The 23,799-nt window shown below is 44.5% G+C and overlaps 1 protein-coding gene across 2 annotated transcripts in view; it reads right to left on the minus strand.

The window, feature by feature from the left end:
* OVA6 (Class II aaRS and biotin synthetases superfamily protein) overlaps positions 1–23,799 on the minus strand; it is a 61,041-nt gene that overhangs the window by 36,646 nt on the left and 596 nt on the right. For both annotated transcript variants that reach the window (XM_087693991.1, XM_087693992.1), the window contains exons 2-5: positions 23,169–23,225; positions 22,981–23,091; positions 857–943; positions 666–779 (exon numbers count right to left, since the gene is read on the minus strand). In XM_087693991.1, the coding sequence (XP_087550117.1) occupies positions 666–779; positions 857–943; positions 22,981–23,091; positions 23,169–23,225 (369 nt within the window). The remainder of the gene's footprint in view (positions 1–665; positions 780–856; positions 944–22,980; positions 23,092–23,168; positions 23,226–23,799) is intronic.

The following is a 23,799-nucleotide window of genomic DNA, read 5'->3' on the forward strand; positions in this document are numbered from 1 at the left end:
TTTGCAATTTATGAAACCTTAGTATACAGTCAGGCATGGCTTCATGTGCATGTACTAAGATATTGCTTTGTCTGCCATGGATTTCTGAAAAAGGCTTTTTAAAAGTACTTTTTACACATGGATTTAAGGAGATGCTAGTGGGGCCTTTTATTAACCTCAAGATTTCATTCACATAGAATAAATTAATCAACTCCATAAAATTGTGTACTATCTTTCTATTTCTTTTTATAACAGCATCACAATTGTCAGTCAAAGTCAAACCAACAACAATGAGTATATTGCACTTTCCATTCAATCGTTGCTAAAACTTGCTCCATATTCATACATCATTCAATCATAAAAGGCTTTGCCAAAACTCTATAAACCATGGAATTCAAGTTCAGATGTCTAAGGAACTAATCAAATACAGCACTGTAGAAATGCTTTATCCATACTTGTGAAAGAATCTGTATCTCATATGTCACATTTAAATTTATCAAATTGCTCCTGAATTTCACATACCCACCTTACAACAACTCACTGTGAATATACAGCACATATCAATATGAATCAGCAACTTCATTTAGAATGCATTCAAAGTCCCTTTAAGGGACAATCAAAAGCAATATTATGAGTACCACATGTTCCAGAGATCAAGCACCAGCAATCAAGTGTTGGAGATCTACCTCTTCCTCTGCTTCCTCCTCCGTTGCATGGCCTGTATGGCCTTCTTGCCAAAGAAACTCAAGGGTTCGCACAAAGGGCTTTGTCCGCATTTCCCATCTTGTCACATTCACCCACTGTAAGGAGATAAAATCATCAATAGGTTTAATTTTGAGACTATTCCAAATAAAAGCCAAGGTCCTTGAATTTTTACCTGATTAATTTTCAATGGTAGGTCCCGATAGCTATTTATCCACTGAGTAAACATATGGTTGACGATGGTTTCACTAGTTGGCCGCACCTAACCCCACCCTCCATTTCAAGCCAGTGAATGCATTAATTAAAATCACAATTCTTTTCTGATTACAACAGCATCTTTAAAACTAAGAATTTCTACAGAATACAAAATAAGAGAAACTATCAAGGTCACAAAGTACTCAGGAACGGTAAGCTTTATTAACAACAGTGCTTGCTCAGAGAAAGAAATCTATAATACTCTCCCCCCTCCTCCTGGGCGACAGAACAAGACATATTAGCTACGACTAAGCAAAGAAGGCGCACTGCCTCCTCCAGAGAATATGTGCACTTCTTAACTTCCATGTACAAATGGAACCTATCCTCCATGTAAGAACATGAACTTGCAAAGTAAATAGACCTACACTTGCAGCACTACTGCTGCTGCTGCTGTGCTCGATGATGGCAAGAACACAAATATTCATTGTGCCATAAACACCAACTGCTGGACTGTCATGTACACTGGACAGGCAGGCAAGTTAGAACAGTTATCTTTTTTATTTTGTGTTTTCAGCATTTGATTTTACTTGGTGTTTTACTTTAAAAGGACAAGGCTGCATCATGCATGCACCAACATTATGTGGGCTGCTAGTTTGCGACACTACACCATGTGACATAAGCATGGCCATAATGCTGGTCTGAGGCTTTGGGGTGAAGCTGTTTGGCTCTAAGGCAAGGAGATGAGGTGAGCTTGATGTCCAGCACTTTGTGTTTCATTGCACATAAATATGGCTTGTGCAAGTTATGTCTCATGTGCACATTGGATCAACAAGATAATTTAGCAAAAGATTGCATGACAAGTACTTAATATCATAATGACACTCGACTACTATAATGAGGGAGCTTCCCTACCCAATATTCTCAACAACCAACAAAGCACACTGTAAAAGGATCCTCCTCTAATCCTAAACAATGTTCAAAGCTCAGCCTTAGCCAAGCAGCAATCCTCCACAAAGACATTTCAAGGTCTCGAAATCTTGAAATCAGAATCAATCCAGAAAGCAATGGTAGATGCCTGGAAAAACAGGAGATCAGGTTCAGTCTCCATCCAAAAATAAAAGCCAAAATACAGCCCGTGATGCCCAGAAAACAGCAGTCAAGCAACAATACAGCCGGGAATTTCCCTGCAAATATATTGATTGTCTCATGGTTCAGATCCAATTTCTAGTCCCATGATAAACTGTTTCATGACTCAAGCCCAATCACTCAATGTCAACTATTTGTTGGGAATAAAGGCCCTCGTGCCTTTTAAATGTGCTGGAGTGTGAACACACCCTTAGCACTTGTACTTTCATATATATATATATATATCTATCTAAAAACCTAAAGCAGTACACTTTCATTATTGTACCCAGAAGTCGTGTTCACTCTTCCCACTACTCTGCTCTCTCTCACTCTCTATCTTTCTGCTGCTAACAATCCCTGCGTGTCTTGATCCCCATGCCCTCTAAGCTGATATCAGAGCGTTGGTTACAACATTCACGTTTCCAAGGAGTGTCAAGTCGCAGCACTTGACAAGTGAGGCAGAACAGGTCACGTGCAAACGACATGTGTATCACAGGTTGTGTAGAAGACCAGCAAGCAGCCGTGTAGAGGACCAGCGGCGCCAACGAGCAGTCGAGTGGAAGACCAGCAGGCGCCAGCAAGCGTGCGACCAGATCCAACGGGTCAACGTCAGTCGGATGGGACCAACACGGCGGTCAGGCAGCTGTCGACAGGTCGCAGCCCAGACGGGAAGTTTGATGGACAGTCCAACAACAGTTCGCAAGCTTGACGGGCTGCAGACGACCAGTCACTGCAAGCGAACAGACCTGGTAATGGGACTAGCGGAGGCCACGCGACTGTCAGCACACGATGGGACAGGCAGGCAACCAGGCAGCGACCACGCGACTGTCAGCATGCGACATGACGGGCAGGCGACCAGGCGGTGACCTGCACGGCGGGTCAACTGACCCCCCCCCCCCCCCACCGGTCACATTTCCTCTTTTTTTTTTCAAAAGAAAGGGAAAATCAATTTTTACCCCTTTTTCCTGATGGGGATTCACGTGCACAAGCACAGTGCCCAGATTTGTGCAGATTTAGGCCCAGAAACTTGGGCTTTTCCAAATTGATTGCTGTTCATGCAAAATTGAGGCATCTGCGTCAGAAAATTGCATACATTGTATGCATTTGAATTGGGGATTTCGCCAAATTTATTGAATTTTTGCTCATTTGAGTGAAATTTCTCAACATTGGACCCATAAAATTTGGGGCTTTTACTGTATTGGTGAAATTTTGTTCAGCTGAGTCAGATTGGCTGACATTGGTGCACATTTGGACCCGAGAAGTTTGGGGCTTTTGCAAAATTTTGTGAAATTTTGCTAATTTTGCCCGTTTTATTCTTTCGGGAACATGTATTAATGCAATTGGGACAGATCGGTCAGTGAAATTTGGGGGATTTGCTGAAGTTGCTCTATTTTGGCAAAATTGGCATGTTCTATGCATGACAGAGACAATACAGATGTATGGTTGATGCTTTGAGCACAAAAATTTTGGGGCTCTTGACCGTGCATCTCAAATTTTATGCCCGTGGATACATGTACAACAGAAATTGCAACTAAAATTTGGAACTTCTCATGTAATGTGATGTATTTGCCCTTGGAACAACTGTAATCAGCTGTGGAATGCTATAGCACATGGTTTGGTGCTTCTGAAAATTTACTTACAGATCTGAAACTTCTGCTTCTACGTGGTCATTTATTGCTGGTTGGTAGTCGTTTGTACCTTGGTCACTTGTGTGACACTTTGGGCGTGCATTTGCTGAATTTCTGTCACATTTGGGCTGAAAATCATGGCTGGCAGCAATGACAGCAGTAATCTCATTCACATTAAGAAGCTTGAAGGAACACATAACTTTGCAACCTGGTAAAAACTGTGCTACAATATCTTGTTGCAGAAGAAGCAGGCAAAGCCAATTAAGACCAAAGGGGCAAAGCCCGCAAATATGGAACAAGAAGATTGGGATGAGTTAAATGAGCTTGCACTCTCAATCATCGAGCTATCGATTTCTGATGCCTTGCTGTTTAACATTGAAGGTTTGAATTCTGCATATGCTATTTAGACTCGACTGGAAGAATTGTATGCATAGAAGAGTGCTGCAAGCAAAGTGTATTGGCTGAAAAAGCTTATGGATTTGCATATGAAACAGGGTACAGCAATGTCTACTCACTTGAGTGGGTTTAACTCCATTTTTAACCAGCCGGTTGCCTTGAAGTTCTTGATTGATGAAGAATTTAAGGCTACGTTCTTGCTTTGCACTCTGCCAAAGAGTTGGGATACATTCAGGATTGCTATAAGCAATTCTAATGCGATTCTTTTGTATGCTGATGTAAAGAGTGCTCTACTCATCGAAGAGATGAATCGGCAAAACAATGCATCCAGTAAGCCTTCCAATGCTTTGCATACTAGAGGCAGATCACAGCAAAAAGGCAAACCTAATAGCAAGGGATGCAGTAAATCACGTGGCAAAGATGTTGAATGCCATCATTGTGGCAAGAAGGGTCGCTTTAAATATGACTACTACAAATGGAAGAAAGAAAAAGGAAAGGGCAAGAAGACAAATAATAGCAAGGAAGAAAAAAAAGAGAGTCGGTCTAAGAAGATCAAAATTGAAGAGGTCAATGTAGTCACTCATGACAATGACAGTGGAAATGACGTACTCTTTGTCTCTTCACACTTTGGTGCACATGCTTTACTTGCAGATACAAATTGGATTCTCGATTCAGGTGTTTCCTTTCATGTCACCCCTCATCGTGAGTGGTTCTCTGCCCATACAGGGGGTCGGAAATCGTGTTATCCATCTTCGAGACGACTATGCATGTGACATTGCACGTATTGGCAGTGTGCAATTGCAATTTCAACATGATTTTGTCTTTACACTTCAGCAAGTACAACATGTACCTCAGCTTAAAAGAGCTTGATTAGCACAGCGCAGCTAGATGACGATGGATTTCATGCCACCTTTGGTGATGGAAAATGAAATATCTATAAAGAATCTAGAGTGATTGCTAGATGTTGTAAAAGTGATACCTTGTATCCTCTCCATGTATCTAGTGTGAGTGATCATGTTGTTGCCGTGACCAAGCAACCAAGTGTTTCTTTGTGGCATGGCCGGTTGGGACACCGAGCAACCAAGTGCTCTCTTGTTTGTGTTACTTGCCTTGTCTTTGTTATGCTTATTTTGAGCATTGCGATCATTGTGTTTATGGTAAACATGCACAGACATCTCATAAGAAGTCTCTTTCGCTGAAATCTTCTCCTCTAGATCAGTACATTCTGATGTATGTCTGATGTCAGGGTTATCTTTAAGGGGAAAGAAATATTTTATCACCTTTGTTGATGATGCTACACGGAAGGTATGGGTTTATCCTATTCGTAGCAAGGATGAAGTGCTTGACAAGTTTAAAAAATTCTTGGCATTGGTTGAAAATCAAACTAATAAGACACTTAAGTGTCTTCACTCTAACAATGGTGGGGAATATGTGTCCAAGGCCTTTCAGGCATTTTGTGACAGCAAAGGGATAAAGAGGAAGCTCACTTCCCCTCATAATCCACCCCAAAATGGATTTGCATAGCGTATGAATCGGACTATACAGGATAAGGTCTGTACAATGCTATCTCATGCTGCATTACCCCATGGTTTTTAGGCAGACGCTGTTATGACAACCGTACACTTGATTAATCGGTTACCAAACAGATCTTTGGGGAGGGGAGTTCCCTAAGAAGCGTGGTTGGGCAAGCCACCTTCATATGCTCACCTGAAAGGGTTTGGCTGCGAGGCTTTTGTGCACATTCGTAAAGAAAAACACAACAAACTTAAGCCAAAGTCCTGTAAATGCATTTTTCTAGGATATGGTGATGAGGGTGAAATGGAGTATAGATTATGGGATCCCAAGAAAAGGAGAGTAGTACGCAACAATGATGTTATCTTCCGGAAAGATCGCATGCATAAACAGCCCGAAAAGACTGAGGAGGTCCGTAGGGTTGTATTCCGAGAAGAAATACCTTTTAGACAACAAAATGTTCAAACTGTACAACAGCAAATACCTGCTGTAAATTAACCTGTAAATGCAAAAAATAATGTTGGAAATGATCAACAGCTATTGCCCATGATAATGAGCCACTATATGTGCAAGAACAAACAAGACAGCAAGTTGTTAAGGCTGATTTGCAAGCTGAAATGCTAGGACAGCAAACTAAAAATGCTCAACAGCCAGCAAACAATGATCATTGGGTTACGAGATCATCTAGGCCTACTATACAACCTGATAGATTCATTCCTGGTGCAAACAATGTGGCTGATTATGTCATGTTAACAGACTGTGGTGAACCATCTTGCTTCAAGGAAACAATGGAGAGACAGGACAACAAGAAATGATATAAAGCCATGTTATCAGAAATGGAATCTCTTGAGAAAAATGGCACTTGGGACTTGGTGCAATTGCCTAAAGGGCAAAAAACACTTTCATGCAAATGGGTTTACAAGATAAAGGTCACTTCTTGTTCCTCACCAAAGTACAAAGCAAGATTGATTGCAAAGGGATACAAGCAGGAACATGGAATTGACTTTCATGAGATCTTCTCTCCTGTAGTCAAGATGACTACATTGAGAACCATTTTGGGCTTGGTTGCAACTGAAGATATGTAGCTCATACAAATGGATGTAAAGACTACATTCTTACATGGTGATCTGCATGAAGACATATATAAGCAGCCTGAAAGGTTTGTGGAAAAAGGGAAAGAGAAGATGGTATGTAAACTCAAAAGAAGTTTGTATGGGCTGAAATAAGCACCAAGGGAATGGTATCATAAGTTTGATACATTTATGCAGCCTCAAGATTTCCATAGAAGTCAAGTGGATCACTGCTTGTATAACAAGAAGGCAGCAGATGGCAGCCTGATTATCTTGGTTCTGTATATTGATGACATGCTGATTGCTGGCAGAGATACTCATGCCTTGGACTCACTGAAGTAAAATCTTCATGGCAGCTTTGATATGAAGGATCTTGGTGATGCAAATCACATTCTTGGCATGCGAATACTGAGAGATAGGTCAAAAAAATTACTATATCTATCTCAGCAGGAGTATATCTCCAACGTTTTGCACCGTTTCAATATGGAAGGGGGAAAAATAATTGGGGTTCCATTGCCTCTATATGTGAAACTCAATGCAAAGGACAACCCTATATCTGATGAGGAGAAGGCTGAAATAACCAAGATACCATATGCTTCAGCTGTTGGCAGTTTGATGTATATTATGGTTGCTATACGTCTTGACATTGCCTTTGCAGTGGGAGTGATTAGCAAATCCATGGCAAACCTTGGTAAAAGGCATTGGGAAGCAATGAAAGGTATTATGAGATACCTCAAAGGCACAAAGGAGTTGTGTATCTACTTTGGAAAGCAGAAGGCATCTATTGTTGGCTTTACAAATGCAGACTATGCTAGTCATGCGGATTGCAGAAAGTCCACTTTTGGGATGTGTTTACCTTCACAAGAGAAGTAGTCTCTTGGATCTCCAAGCTACAAAAGTGTGTTGCATTGTCTTCTACAGAGGCAGAGTATGTGGCTGCCACCCACTGAGGCATGCAAGGAGGCTTTATGGCTTTCACGTCTAGTGAGAGAGCTTGGCATTACAGAGTTGCTTGTTCTCCATTGTGATAATCAGAGTGCTATCTATTGCGCTAAAATATGCATTACTTGCTAATTAGCCTCTTAAACAGCCCCAAAACACACTAAAAATTGCTCTTTTAGAGTAAAAAGTTAAAACCCTAAAACGAGGAGCCCTTCGAGAGAGTTTAATGGGAATCCTAAAACAGGGAGCGGTTTGAGAGAGTTTAGTGGAAATCCTAATTTTTGGGACGCCCTTCCACATCTATAAATAGACAGGCTGCCCCCATTCAGCCCCATCCCGTCTGTGCAGGTTTCTCACTCCACGTGCAAATTTCAGCCATCAACCTCCTACCACGTGGCTGTCCATCCCTTGAGACTGCTACCACTCCACTCGTGTTTGATCCTGTTGCTCGCGCCTTTATCCCTACTAACGTCAACTATTGGTGACATCATCATCTGTTGCAATTTGATCATCCAATCATCGCCAACCACATTAGACATTGTTTCAGCCTGCTATTTACAGCATACTGTGCACAGTTTCCAACCTCCAGACTACTGCGTTTTGGTGACCAACCAGCTGCCATTCACTATTTAGCACTCCTATACTTTGACTGGTGGTCACAGACTTGGGATCCATCTCTGACGAACATCACACTCCAACATTGCTCTGCCCTTGAGCACACTATACACTCTTACATTCATTTACAACATTCATTCACTTCAGAGTTGTATTCTCTCTCTCCCTTCTTTTTGTATTTGAGTTTTTGTATTTGAGTTTTGCCCTCTATGTCCATGTCTGTCTCTTTGTGTTTCTATCGTGGTCGTGCACTCTCTGTGTCTTCAATGCAAACCCTAGCAGTTTTCTTCACACTATCATACTAGCACGAAATCCCATCTTTCATACAAAGACGAAGCATATACAAGAGAAATACCACTTCATTAGAGATGTACTTGACAGCAAGAGCATTGGGCTTGTCGAAGTGCATACAGATGATAATCCTGTAGATCTTCTCACGAAGGGTCTTCCAACAAAGCAGTTTGCTCATTGCCAACAGATGATGGGAGTTGGATAGATATATATATTTCAGCTTTGTACATACCTAGACTTAGCTCATTCTTTTCTACTCTTAAGGCACATTGCCTTTAGGTGGGAGGTTGCTGGGAATAAAGGCCCTCAAGCCTTTTAAATGTGCTCGGGTGTGAACACACCCTTAGCACTTGTACTTTCATATATATATCTATCTAAAAACCTAAAGTGGTACATTCTCATTATTGTACCCACAAGTCGTGTTCACTCTTCCCACTACTCTGCTGTCTCTCACTCTTTGTCTTTCTGTTGCTAACAATCCCTACGTGTCTTGATCCCTGTGCCCTCTGAGCTCAACACTATTCAGGTCCAATCACTAGTTATCATATGTTAAGCTCCAAACACTAAACATCAATTCCTAGGTCATTCGTTGATAATTCAAATTATTAGTACATGAGCAATATTAATGTGTTGAACATGTGGGTTGTGACTACTATAACTGAATATATTTCATTGCTCATGAGATATAAAATAGTTGAAACATTTCAGATGTGGCTGAACTATGCCTAATGAAGCCAATGAAATGTTGCTTTATTTAGCTTGTTTGTATCTTGTCTCCTCGACATCTTTCACCTTGTTTCCAATCTTCTGTCATCCAATATCTCTCCTAGAACTTCTTGAACTGTTGGTGGTTGAGTTAAGCAAGATACATCACAATGAAGCTCCATTGAGCTTCTAGTAAAACAGCATGGGGCAGCTCAATCAAGAAAGAGAACACAAGCACTTTCTAATGAATTGCATGAAGCATCAGTTCCAAGCTCCCCTTCGAGCAATTATTTTAGCCATGCACCATTGCATTTTAAGTTGCCATGACAAGTCATACAAGATATTGTTTCTTTAGGGTGAGCCCTTTCATGTATAAAAGAGGGCAGAGACATGGCTTGCTCACTGCCTTGGTTACCTTTTGGGCCTAAGAGGGGGTGTTGAGCCACTAATATTAGGTTTGCAACAATCCAAGATTAGCATGCATTAATCCCTGATTATCTCTCCTCAAAATAAATGGCTTTATTTTCAAACAAAGGGACAAATGCACCAGATTCACTATAAATAGTCAGGCATTTCTCACCCGTGATCATTACATGCTGGCCTCAGTCATCAGCCTTCTACCCTCACATTACTGCCCACAACCCATCCAGAGCTGCTGCTGATCCATCTGAGCTTGCTGCCCATTTGGAGGACATCACCATCAGTGGACGCCTCAGTCTATTGTCCACCTGTCACCCATGCTGTCACGACCTGTTTCACCCTTGCTTTTTGAAGGCTGCCTATTGCCCTAAGCTGTTATACAGACCATCCTTGCTGCATATCCTCGATTCCAGACAAGCAACCTGCTCAGGAGGATCCAGACCTGCTTTTTAGCAAGAAACCAGGCTGCCCAGCAGTTTTGACTCACCTCCAGCTGTCAATCAGAGTGCTGGCATCATCATGGTCATCATTACAGCTGCATTTTCACTGCTGGTATTTCTGTTTTCTGCTACCATCACCATCCAAGACTGTCAAAAACTGTGGAGGACTGCACACTGCTCCCTCTATTCCATAGACATCATCTCAGCTTAGCAGCCTGCTGCTGCTGCATCTCCAAAACTGTCGTGAGTATGACACACTCCAACACCACTCTCAATCACCTCCACCCATCCTTGAAACACGGACTTGGGACCCCCTAATTGTATCATTCATATGCTGATTCATTCATTCTTATTCAGCACCATACACTTCACATTCTAAGTGCTGTCCTACACTTTGTGTTTACTCTCTATTTTCCACTCCATTGTCACAGCAGTCCTCAAGCACCCCAAATGGCACTTGCCATGGAGAAGTAGCTTGAAAGCATTGCTTCAAATGAGACTTGAATGTTGGTGGATTGTTTGAGTCACAGATGGAACCTTAGACAAATATAAGGCTTGCCTTGTGGTGCAAAGGTTTCGACAGAAGTATGGTATTGAATATGAAGAGTCCTCTACTCCCACTCAACCATTGCCATCCTTCTTTGTATATTCCTATTCTTGACCTCTCACCATAAATGCCCTATCAATCTGATGTATGTTAAGTGTGCCATCCTAAATGACTTTTGGATGAGGAAGTCTATGTGGCTCATCCACTAAGATTTTCACTTCCATGTATGAGGAAATGGTACTCACATTGTGATAAGCCTTCTTGCACCGAAGCAAGCACCTCAATTATGGTTCCATTAAATGGATGACTACTTAAAAGCTCACGCTTTCATTCATCCACTTATTATCCCATTATCCAAACCCTGTGTACGATCTACTCCATGTCAGAAGTGGAGCAGCGGTGGAAGCATAAACATGTGCTGAAATAAACTGCTGAAACACAAGACAAAAAGAGAAAAGAAAAGAACACGATACAGATGAGAACTCAGATGTATGCACGGGAAATGGAATCCATATATCTGAACACGAGACAGTCGCATACAACAGTGAGTCACTGGCTGCGTGGGCAGTGACACTGGCTCCTCTCTCCACAGAGTCTGCAAATGGTGAAGGTACTGATTGAGGAGGAGCCACTGAGTATAAATAGGCTGAAAAGTGGGGAGCAATAAATGTTGGTCGGCCAACATTAATGCTAGCCCACTGGTGCATAAAATGCTCCACTGGCATAAAATGCCACACCAGAAAAAAACCTAAAATACCTAATAAAAATGCCCAGCCTAGATCAAGCTCAGACTCACACATGAGCTGACAAATACTCTGGTAACACCCTCTCTCAAATCATGGGTAATCTAATACAATACAATAGTACAATGAAAAGGGATCAAAAACTATAGAACCACCAAGTAGAACCATGGATACCCAAGCAGTGGATGATCAAGCCACCACCAAGGTGCCTCGGAGAGAATCTGATGTCGATGTTGATCGTACCAAACACCTGAAAATAGAGAAGATCATAGCATGTCTCTATGTCCTTCATCAATGTCTCGCAGGAGCATACAAGACCATCCTGTCAAAAATGCCCCTGAACATAGGTGACCATGGATTCCCCGCCGTTGGCCAGACCGCCAAAGTGTCTCCTCATGTGAGCTCCAGACGAAAGCCTCCCGCTTTCTGTCAGATAACCAGCTCATCATGAACCTGGATGTCAATCCCAGCTCCAGGATTTGATTCCGCCAGACTGAATTCGATGCGTCAGGGATGTCCCTCTCTGGAACCTGTGCACCTATATAAAAGCATAGATGAGGCGCGGCTGCCCCATCTGAACACCCACTCACACTCCCTCTCTGGCACAAGAGAGTCGTGAGGGATGACCTCATCACCACCACTAGAAAGCAGCCGAGGAAGGGGCTACCAAGCCCTTCCCGCGATCCGAAGAAGAGGATCCCTTCCGCGCCTTGGACTTCATCTGGGTCGGAGGAACTGAGTCGGAGTCTGATGAAGGAGAAGACTCATCGGTAGAGTCAACATCCCGCTTCGTCTTCTGCTCCTTCTTCCTAGAACCCGCTAACGTCTTGCAATCCTTCCGAAAATGTCCCTTCTTGCCACAGTGGTAACACTGGGCCTTCGACTTCTTCTTCCCGTCACCCCTCTCTGAAGCTACATAAGCCTCGCCTCCATAATGTGCCGGAAGACGCCCCTATAATCTCAAGGATGTCTCATGCTCAAGAAGCATTGAGGTCATATGTGTAAAATTGACAGGAGTCAATGATGTCTGCAACCGCAAAGCATTGGCCACTCCATCAAACTCCGGGGGGAGCTTGTAGAGGACCGTCCCGACGAGATGCGCCTCGGGAAGAGCAGATTGCATGTGCCGAAGCTAGTCCTGTACCTGCGTAACACGAAGAAGAAAAGACTGAATAGTATCTTTCGGCTCAAACTTCATCTACTGGAGCTGGCCATAAAGTGTGACTGCCCGCATGGTGGAAGGTGCCTCGTACATCTGCTGCAACTTCTGCCATACTTCAGGAGATGTCTTACAGGAGGTAACCGCCGTTAAGACCGCTTTAGAAATACACCGAAGCAACGCCGAGTAAGCACGGGCATCGTCCGAGTCCCATGTGAGCACCGCTTCCTCATGGTTGTCCTCATCAAAGTCTTCAGGAAGAGGAAAAGGACGGAGAGGTCGAGGAATAGCGCCACAGATGATGTGCCATAACCGCTTCTGCACAAACCAAGCTTTCATGACAGCACTCCATGTGAGATAATCACGTCCATGTAACGTATCATCAGTGGAAGTGCACAAAGGAATCATATGGAGAGGATAAGAAGAGAAGTAGAGAAGATATGGAATTTAGAGAGGAAACACAGCCAAAACACAAGCACAGACTCCAGAAAATGAGAGTTCACATGCAATATAGCCCAAAATCTGATCAATAGAAGACAAAATCTGCTGCAGAAAGGCAAAAAATCAGTCAAAAAATGCCAAAAACAGCAAAAACGGCCTGAATTAACAGTCACCCAGCCACGAGGGATGCTGAATCAGCAAAAACGCAGGCTGTAAACTGCAGAAAACCAGGTAGAAAACTGTCGCCAACAGCTGCTGATCGAAAACACAGACAGCAAAGGGTGCGTAGGCAGCAGGCAATGGCAAAACTGCAGAAATCGCAGGCTGAAACAGCCCCAAAACAGATCGCCTAGCTGCTACAGCAGTCGTCTGAGCAGCAAGGGTACAAGACAGTCCTGAAATCAGCAAGAGAACACAGCAGGAGCACAGATCCTGAAATCTGATACCATGTCAGAAGTGGAGCAGCGGTGGAAGCATAAACATGTGCTGAAATAAACTGTTGAACCACAAGACAAAAAGAGAAAAGAAAAGAACACGATACAGATGAGAACTCAGATGTATGCACGGGAAATGGAATCCATATATCTGAACACGAGACAGTCGCATACAACCGTGAGTCACTGGCTGCGTGGGCACTGGCACTGGCTCCTCTCTCCACAAAGTCTGCAGATGGTGAAGGTACTGACTGAGGAGGAGCCACTGAGTATAAATAGGCTGAAAAGTGGGGAGCAATAAATGCTAGTCGGCCAGCATTAATGCTGGCTGACTGGTGCATAAAATGCTCCACTGGCATAAAATGCCACACCAAAAAAAAACCTAAAATACCTAATAAAAATGCCCAGCCCAGATCAAGCTCACACTCAAACATGAGCTGACAAATACTCTGCTAACACTCCATAGGGGGTCAACTATGTGCTATTATACATCGATGATCTCTTGATCACTCACTCAAATTCACCCACAATTTTCCATCCAAAGGCACAGTGAAGCTAACAAAGGACTTTGATGGTCCTCCCTTCAAATAGCATAGCTACCATTAGGTTATGGAAAAGCTTCTTTGACCCATTCACAACCACCCCAATCTTCCTTATCTAGTTTCCATCCTTAGACAATACTTTAATGGATCTAAATAGTCTTGGTAGATTCCATATAGACATGTCAAGGCATATTAAAATGTACTTAAGCTTACAACTTGCCGTTCAATCAAGGACTAACCCGACAGGGATATACCAATTCTAATTGGACTGGGGACTTGAATACCTGGCACTCCCATGGTAATCACATTTTCTACTTGGGCTCACCTCCAATCGTTTGGTCGAGCCAAAAACGAGAGACTACAATTACATCTTCAGCAAAGGCTGAATACCAAACCTTGGAAAAATGGTATCACCAAGGCCATCTCTTTGAGGAGTTTGATGGCAAAGCAATAGTTCCCACAAGAGACTCCTGTAGTGATTTACTATGATGGCCAAAGTGCTATAGCACTTGCTAGTAGCCGTATCATCAACAACAAAATGAAGCATGTTGGAGTCCACTACCACTATACTCAAGAGCAAGTGGAGCTAGGCATCATCAACCTAGAGTTTGTGCCACCTTCATATATCCACAATAATATACTAACCAAACCAGTCAACCATCTAATTCTTGATGTCCTTTGTCGCCAAACCGACATCGATCCACCCTCCCCTTCGACGCCAATGATGGGGAGAGGGGGTCCCCAAAGGTTGGTGAGAAGGGACACCTTATTCTCTTGATACCAATAGGATTTTGTTTCCCTTCTTCCTTGATTCATAGGTATTTGTATCATTATTTGTATGGCATCTTGATAATTAAAGTTGTAAAAGGATGCTTGGGCAAGTGAGCAATTCCCCTGTCAAGACATTGCTCAAGTGGTACCACTGTACTTTGCATGCTATCATGTTTAACATGACAATTTTCGTTACCCTTTCCATCTCCCATGCATTTGCATTGTGTTAAAATGGAATGGAACCCTTGGAATAGAGGAACACTTGTGACAATAAGTGTCCATCCAAGGTGAATCCTCCTTGCATTAAGTAAACATGTTCCCTTTTACCTCATTTAAAGGGTGGTCAACTTGGATCCACCATATTTTTAACACTTCCCATTGGTAATCTCACTAGGGTATTATGGAAGTTCCCATCGCAGCTTCCCTCATCTACTTCATCACTTCATGTTTCTACACTTCATCACCAAAAGCCTTGCCTTGCAAAGGTTATTATAACGAGGGATAAAATCTTAATGTCTAGTTGTTCATATATTGCCTTGGAAAGAAAAGAAAAGAAAATTCCAAGACCCATCAAATTGGGCTACTCAAAAGAAAACACCCATTACCTCTATGATCATGATAGACCATTAGGCAACCCTGTTAGAGATCAGATCAGGGCAGGAGGGCAGGCCTGGTGCAGTCGGACTGCCACGTGGCAGTCCGACCTGCAGCAGCCAGTCGGCTGCATTTAATGCAGCCGCCTGGCTATTTCTGGCGCCCTCTTTTGCCCCGTTTCTCGGCTATTTATACCCGACATTCTCAGCAGTCTGGTACACTTCTCTGCTCGCAGATTACAGACCGGTGACGCGCAGATTCTGTCTCTGTTCGCAGATTTCAGACAGCAGACAGTGCAGACTGCAGCGGACTTCGAGGTGGACAGCAGGTTGCATCGTCGAGGTGGAGACACGCAGTCCAGCGCACTGCGCCCGTGTATATATCTGCATATCTTTGTATTCAGCATTCTTTATACAGCAGATCTTCATCGTCCACTGTCTCTTTCTCTCTCTTCTCTCTCTGCGTTCTCTCTCTCTCAGTCCTACACTTCCGCACCGCTGCACTCTGACATGGTATCAGAGCAATGTTTGAGGGCTGACTGAGCGCAGAATCAACCTGAAGAGGAGTTTCCATTGCGACACAAATTTGCGTTTTTTACGTTTAAGGGCGGACAGGAGGGCTGCGCCTTGGAACAAGGCTGAAACGAGTGTGGGCGCACAGGAAAGGAGTACAGGTGGTGGATTTGCTGCTGTTTACTGCTGTTTGACGCGGAGGAAGTTTGAGTTTTCAGCCTACAAGTGCAGGTTTTGCTTTTTCATTGCCTCCGGCGGGTGAAGAAGCTTCAGGACGAGGAAGAGCCTTAGCAGGCTGAGTTTTCCCAGTCAGGGAGGCTGCTTTTGTGTTTGTGAAGGCATTGCAGGTGAAGATGTCTACAGAGATGGACTTGGAGTTCCAGGCAATTATGGACCGGAAGGTGCTTGTCTTACCGGCTCTTCCTACAGATCAGAAGCTCGACGACGACAACTACCGCATTTGGTGCGTCATGATGTTGGCCATACTTGAGTCCTATGATTTGGCGGAGTTGGTACAGGAGGAGATTGACCGGTCCTCGGTAAGAGATGAGTCCAAACTCTCTTCCGATGCTCGTGCGGAGTTGGCCAAGGCCCAGTCTCATTGGGACAAACTGAATGCCAGGATTCGATCCTTTCTCTTTCTATCATGCACTACAGCCGTGATCGCTCACATCGAGCACTTGACGGTGGCTCAAGAGATATGGCTGGAGCTTGATCAGATGTACAATCGGATGACCCTAATGAAGCGGGTTTCTTTGGAGGTACAGATGCGGACCTTGTCCGTACATAAGTCTTCTTCGCTACGGGAGCACATTAACAAGCTAAGGCAACTTCAGATGCAGGTTCAAAATGCGGGGAAACCGATTTCCTCCGAAGACATGGCGATCACACTATTGTCCCAGTTACCGCCACGATTCGGTACATTTTACTCTGCCCTTATTGCTTCGGGGCGCGAGTCTACTCTTTGGTGGGAAGAGTTGGTTCCTATGGTCTTGGACCAAGAGGAACAGTTAAAGGGACAGAATGCTTCCAAGTCGGAGGCATTGACAGGTCAAGCCTCTCAGAAGAAGGGGAAGGACCAAAAGAAGAAGAAGGGGGATAACAAGTCCAAGAAGGACAAGGACAAGGACAAGAACAAAGACTCCACATGCCATATTTGTGGAAAGACTGGCCATTGGAAAAAGGATTGCCCTGACAAAGACACGAAGGACACCAAGAAGAAGGACACCAAGGATTCTGGAGCGGTGGCTGTACCCTCATCAGCTGCATTTCTTCATCTAGCTGTCATTGAGGACGCTTCACCGAATGCTTCTGATGTTGCGATGACGGCTCTCCAAGTTCGAGAGTGGATCGTTGATAGTGGTGCCTCACGGCACATGACTCCTTTATTAGATGGTGTTGCCCAGCTGCGACCGTCGCGTGGGCAGATTCTCATTGGAGATAGCTCTTCAGTTTCTATTGCAGGTCGGGGTAAGATGCAGCTTATTCCGGATGGACGAGGTGGTACCCATACCTCAGAGGTTTTGCATGTACCAGGATTAGGGTACCATCTCCTTTCAGTTCATAAGATTTGCTCCCTTGGTCTTTTGGTGGAGTTTGGCACTTCTACGGTGCGAGTTCTTGATCGTGGATCGAGGAAGGTTCTCTCATCCGGATATGAGGAGAACGGCATTTACAAACTGAAGTCTTCCACCGCCCTCTCTACTCTTCTTCTTACCTCTCAGTCACAGTCAGAGTTATGGCATGCTCGGTTTGGTCACCTGAACTATGACTATCTTCGAAGGGCGTCACGTGGACAGCTTGTTCGAGGGTTGCCAGATATAGTGGTGAGCCAACAGCCATGTGTCTCCTGCATACGGGGGAAGCAGCATAGGGATGCCATTCCCCACACAGCTTCGCGGCGGTCTACTTCACCGATGGAGCTAGTATCTACGGATCTATGTGGCCCTATGAGGATTGAGTCCTTACGTGGGAGCTCGTACTTCATGCTGATCGTGGATGACTACAGCAGGATGACATGGGCCTATTTTTTGGCATTAAAGTCAGAAGCTTTCTCGCACTTCAAGGATTGGCTTCTCTTTGAGGAGAACCGATCGGGCCGGAAGTTAAAGACCTTGCGATCCGACAAGGAAGGTGAATTTGTTTCTAATGAGTTTGCTTGGTTTTGTGCAGATAGAAAAATTCACCAGGAGTTTGCCAATACCAACACTCCTCAAGAAAATGGTATTCTTGAACGGAAGAACCGCAGTGTGATCGAGATGGCGCGCACCATGATGGAGCACCGACAGACCCCTCAGGTTCTGTGGGCCGAGGCTGTGGCTACTGCAGTTCACATCCTTAATCGATCCCCTACTTCGGCCGTGGAAGGGATGACTCCATTTGAGGCTTATTTTGGGACGAAGCCAGATGTTTCTTACTTTCGGGTCTTTGGATGTGATGCCTATGTTCACATTCCCAAGGCTCACCGTGATAAATTTGAAGCAACTTCCCGAAAACAGGTATTTGTTGGCTACAGCTCTCAGTCCCAAGGCTACCGTCTGTATGATCCCGTCAAGCGGGATGTGTACACTAGCCGTGATGTGCGGTTTGTGGAGGTTCCGGCTACTTCAACGAGTGAGAAGCATCCCGTTCTTGGAGATCCAGGGGAGAGTTGGGCTCCTTCTACAGTTCCACTGGAGCCCGTGCCTTTTGATTATGATTCTGTTTCTGACACAGAGTCTATTGTTCCACCGGACACCTCTGAGGAGTTACCGCCGGTGGATATTCCACAGTCTTTTGTTGATGGAGAAAAACGAGGGGAGGTCCGGCCTCCTCCTCGCTGGGCCCGTGACACACTCCGTGATTCAGGGATCGAGGGGGTTCCTGAGGAGTGGGGACCGCAGGATGGTCCGCGGCGGTCACGGAGGCACCAGGCACATTCTGCGGAGCTTGTTTGCTCCAACTATTGTTTGATGACCCGTGTTATGCAGGATCGAGAGCCCACCTTCGTGAAGGAGGCTTTACAGTCCACCCCATGGAAGAAAGCTATGGAAGCTGAGTTGGAGGCTATTGAGAGGAATGGTACTTGGTTACTCGAGCCCCACCCCCCGAAGAAGAAGGTGATTGGAGTCAAGTGGGTCTTCAAGACCAAATACCTAAGCGATGGTACTTTGGATAAGCACAAGGCTCGCCTTGTTGCTAAAGGTTTCTCACAGCGCCCAGGTATTGATTGTCATGATACTTTTGCCCCCACAGCTCGTATGGCGACCATTAGAGCTGTTCTTGCTTTGGCTGGCCATAGGAGATGGCCTGTTTATCAGTTGGATGTGAAGTCGGCCTTCCTCAATGGTGATTTGAAGGAGGAGATCTATGTTGAGCAGCCTCCTGGCTTTGGTTCTTCAGATGGGAAAGTCTACAGGTTGAAGAAGGCCTTGTATGGCCTCAAGCAGGCTCCGCGTGCATGGAACGAGAAAATTGATTCGTTCCTTCAATCTCAGTTGGGATATCGACGGTCCAAGGCTGATCCGCAGCTGTATGTTCACACTTCCGAGGATGGTTGTGTGCTATTTGTCTTATATGTTGATGATTTGATTGTCACAGGTGATGATGCACATCAGGTCCAAGAGACGAAGTCAGCTTTACATCGGACGTTCGAGATGACGGACTTGGGTCTACTCCATTTCTTTTTGGGCCATGAGATTTATCAGTCTCAGAGGGGGATCTTTGTTTCTCAACAGAGTTATGTACAGGAGCTCTTGGTGTCTTTTGAGATGGAGGATTGTCGGGCCCTATCTACTCCTATGGATCCGAATGGAATGTCTCTGAAGTAGAGCCTGAGGAAGCACCTTCGTAAACGAATCCGCAAGATTGTCCTCCGTCTTGCAATACTCCACAGTGATGGTCTCATCCAGAAGCTTTTCTCGGATGAAGTGGTACTGGATCTCTATGTGCTTTGTCCGGGCATGAAAAACAGGGTTCCTTGCCAAGGCAATGCAACTCTCATTGTCACATCGCAGCAATGTAGGACGAGTCTGGGGGCACCCAAGCTCCTCCAATAATCTCCGAAGCCAGTATCAGGCCGCGTCTTCCACCACATGCGAGGTTGTGTGGCTTCGGAGATTATTGGAGGAGCTTGGGTGCCCCCAGACTCGTCCTACATTGCTGCGATGTGACAATGAGAGTTGCATTGCCTTGGCAAGGAACCCTGTTTTTCATGTCCGGACGAAGCACATAGAGATCCAGTACCACTTCATCCGAGAAAAGCTTCTGGATAAGACCATCACTGTGGAGTATTGCAAGACGGAGGACAATCTTGCGGATTTGTTTACGAAGGCGCTTCCTCAGGCTCTACTTCGGAGACATTCCAGATCCCTCAGGCTTCTGCCCTACCCAGGCTCTGAGAGGGGGTGTTAGAGATCAGATCAGGGCAGCAGGGCAGGCCTGGTGCAGTCGGACTGCACAGTCGAACTGCCACGTGGCAATCCGACCTGCAGCAGCCAGTCGACTGCATTTAATGTAGCCGCCTGGCTATTTCTGGCGCCCTCTTTTGCCCCGTTTCTCGGCTATTTATACCCGACATTCTCAGCAGTCTAGTACACTTCTTTGCTCACAGATTACAGACCGGTGACGCACAGATTCTGTCTCTGTTCGCAGATTTCAAACAGCACAGTGCAGACTGCAGCGGACTTCGAGGTGGACAGCAGGTTGCATCGTCGAGGTGGAGACACGCAGTCCAGCGCACTGCGCCCGTGTATATATCTGCATATCTTTGTATTCAGCATTCTTTATACAGCAGATCTTCATCGTCCACTATCTCTTTCTCTCTCTTCTCTCTCTGCGTTCTCTCTCTCTCAATCCTACGCTTCCGCACCGCTGCACTCTGACAAACCCATAGAGGCATCCTTAGTCCAATTCCTTGGTTTCCATAAGGTGGACCTTTTAAATTTAAAACAGGTGGAGAATTGATTACCTCTTCATCTTGGGATCTTTTTGGGCCCAAGAGGAGGTGTTGAGCCACTAAAATTAGGGCAAGCTTTAATTAAAAATTACTATGCATTAGTGCTTAATCTATTCTCCTTTAAACAGCCCCAAAGAAGCAATTAATGCTGATAATCAAAAATAAAAGGCTCCATTTTTAAATAGTGGGATGAATGCACCAAAATCCTCTATAGATAGACTATGTTATGGGCATCCATCTATCCCGTCTTGATCATTCATCATTACAGCCTCCAGCCTACAGCCACCCCTCCACACACTGCTAGCAAGCTGCCCATACGCCATCTGGAACTGCTGCCGCCCTATCCTACAAGTGTCTTCATCAATGGAGGTGCATCTGCAACCACCCAGCCAGTCATCCTCATTCTAGATGCAGTTGCCAGCTTGATGTCATCATCCACAACCAGCTTCTGCTCTGTTTTCCAAACATGCAGCTGCCTTTCTGCCCAAAACAGGCCACCCTACTCACATTATCATCATCCACAACATCCACAACCTGCTGCATCATCATTTCAACCATCTGCTGCACATGAGACTACATTGTGGCCTGTTGCTGCTGTGTTTTAGCTGTGCCTGATGCTAGGCCTACCAAAGGACTGTGTCTTGCTCCATGTACTCCACATCGCTATTAAGTATGCTTGAACCTTGCATGAAGTCTTATGTAGCATGCCTTTACTCATAGCTTAGTACAAGTGATTACAGACAAAACAAGCACTGCAAAGAGTACAGGAGACATCTTGGATGTTCTATATGAGACTATGACTGGATGGAAACCTCACTGGACTCTCAAGTGTGATAATATCCCCCATCCCGCCTCCCTCACTCTCTTTGTCAATAAATTTCCTGAACTTCTCACTCTTTCAGTGTCACACCTTCCCCACTTTCTATGTTTTGCAAACCTCCTGCCCAAACGTGCAATATGGAGAGCAAAGCTGCAAAGATGGACATGACAGCAAATCACATCCGGGCTGCATTTTCAGCACAAACTAGTCTTCCCAACCTAAGTGCAGTGTCCACAAACATGTGTTCCTCTCTACAGCAGACTGAAACAGCTACATTTCCAGCTCAGTATGACCTGATAGCATCAAGATGGTACCCCCAAGCAAATTGAGTAGACTGCTTGACTCCCTAGGAGGTTCAGCACATCTCCAAGAAGGTATTCATGATGATCTTCCAGGGAGACTCCAGTGTCAGTCCAGACGGAACAGTGCCTAGTTCCAGAATCAGTCTGACAAATGCCATTTCCTAGTTTCAGATTTCCATTTAACATATCTCCATAGGTTACACAGCACCGGCCCAACCCGTGGCCAGCTCTTGGGCAGGAGAGATGCCTGACATAACGGACATAGTGTATTGGTATCGATGGACAGATGGGAAAGGACATGAAGACAAGCTGATGTGTAATTGGGTTTACATTATTTGCTGATGTCAAGCTCAGCCAGTCCCTGCATGGTATTTGCAGTGGACACATCTGGACAGGGAGCAGCCCTGTCCTCTTTCGTCCTCATAAAAACAGGTCTAACAGGTTACCATCCGGTAGTGGGTACAGTTAGTGTGAAAACAATACATTTCCACCAGCTTCTCCCCTCAACTCTGATTGGCCCAAAATTGAGTGTCTGGGCATCCACACAGCGATCTGCAATGGGCCTTACTTGGAGCAATTTCAGAATTTCAGATTTGAGATTCCAGCTCAAAAATATCTAACTCTCTCACTTCTACAGATCCAATGCCAAAGTTTTAGCACATAGCAATCACTCCCTTTATGCTTGTCACAACCTCAGATCTCAGATGGAACTCCAGTTGGAGTCCCATTATTCATTATCTAACTTCTAGTAGTAATCAAAGACATTTCACCACCTTGGTAAGCAACTCGCTCAGCAGTTAGCACATCAAATTAGCAGATATAAGTGGCAGTTCAAGGGCATTAGACTCAAGCACCATAACAGTCTCAATGGGAAGGAATGTACACACTAAAGTACTCGGGAAGGTAGAGCACAAAGAGTCGATTTTCCTCCTAGAAGTTGGATAGTAAAGATTTAATCCAACCGAAGGAGCAACCACAGACCCAAACAGAGCATGTGTCCTAGAATCAGAACTTTTTTGTGGCTGCTAGAACAGCTCATATCATTGAACGAATCTTAGATAATCTTATATTACAGATATCAATGGGGGAATCCAGTCAAAACCAATACAATTTAGCATCTTAGAAAGATTCGACAATAACCAGAATAATTGCAACTTACCACCAACTTCTCTTCCAATTCTTTGCCACCACCAATGGTAACCAAGGCAAGTTCAGGACTAAATCCTTCCACATGACTAGCTTCTTTTTCAATAAAGGAATATGGAATAAACTGCAACAAGAAGTAACTGAGTCAATTAAGAAGACACAAGTTTGAGCATCATTTTTCCTCCTGTCTTCCTAAATTACCTGTGGAAAGTACATATTTGAATGTCCAGTCTCCTTAAACTTTGCATCAAGATAAGCCTGCAGTAAAGGGGCTAAATTAACAGCATAAGAAATCTAGCGTTTCTCAAATTGACTTACGTTGCAAAACCCTTGCCACAATTAAGAACAGCAGCTTATTGCAAATAGATGTTCTTAACATTTCCATCTTAAGATGTCCCAAGCTTTCCAATGTACATAATTGCTCCCCAACCTTGTCAAATTAACATATTACAAGCAAAGGTATTAAACATTTCTTCTCTCAGAGCCCTTCCACTTTCCATACATCTCCTCAACATGTAAGGCAACTTACTTTCCTCCATGCAACAGACTGACATCAGAATGCACATAATGGCCTCAGAATGCACAGGAGCTTTCCTAATGAGATACCTTCAGCAGCATGGCTGAATGCTGAATGTATCGGGCTGAATGCTGAAAGTATCAGAATGTAGACACTGAAAAGGTTTGAGGCAAAGAGAAGAACACATATAAAAAAAACTGGGCCATTGGAACAACTCAAAATGATGAGCTTTCCTAATGGCCAGCTTCCCAAATGGCATAGCTATGTAACCGAGTGCTGAACGTATCATAGAATCCACATACTGAGAATGTTGTG

This window comes from Lygodium microphyllum, chromosome 15 (assembly GCF_053477565.2).
Source record: "Lygodium microphyllum isolate KBCC chromosome 15, Lygodium_microphyllum_v1.1.10, whole genome shotgun sequence".
Classification (NCBI taxonomy): Eukaryota; Viridiplantae; Streptophyta; class Polypodiopsida; order Schizaeales; family Lygodiaceae; genus Lygodium; species Lygodium microphyllum.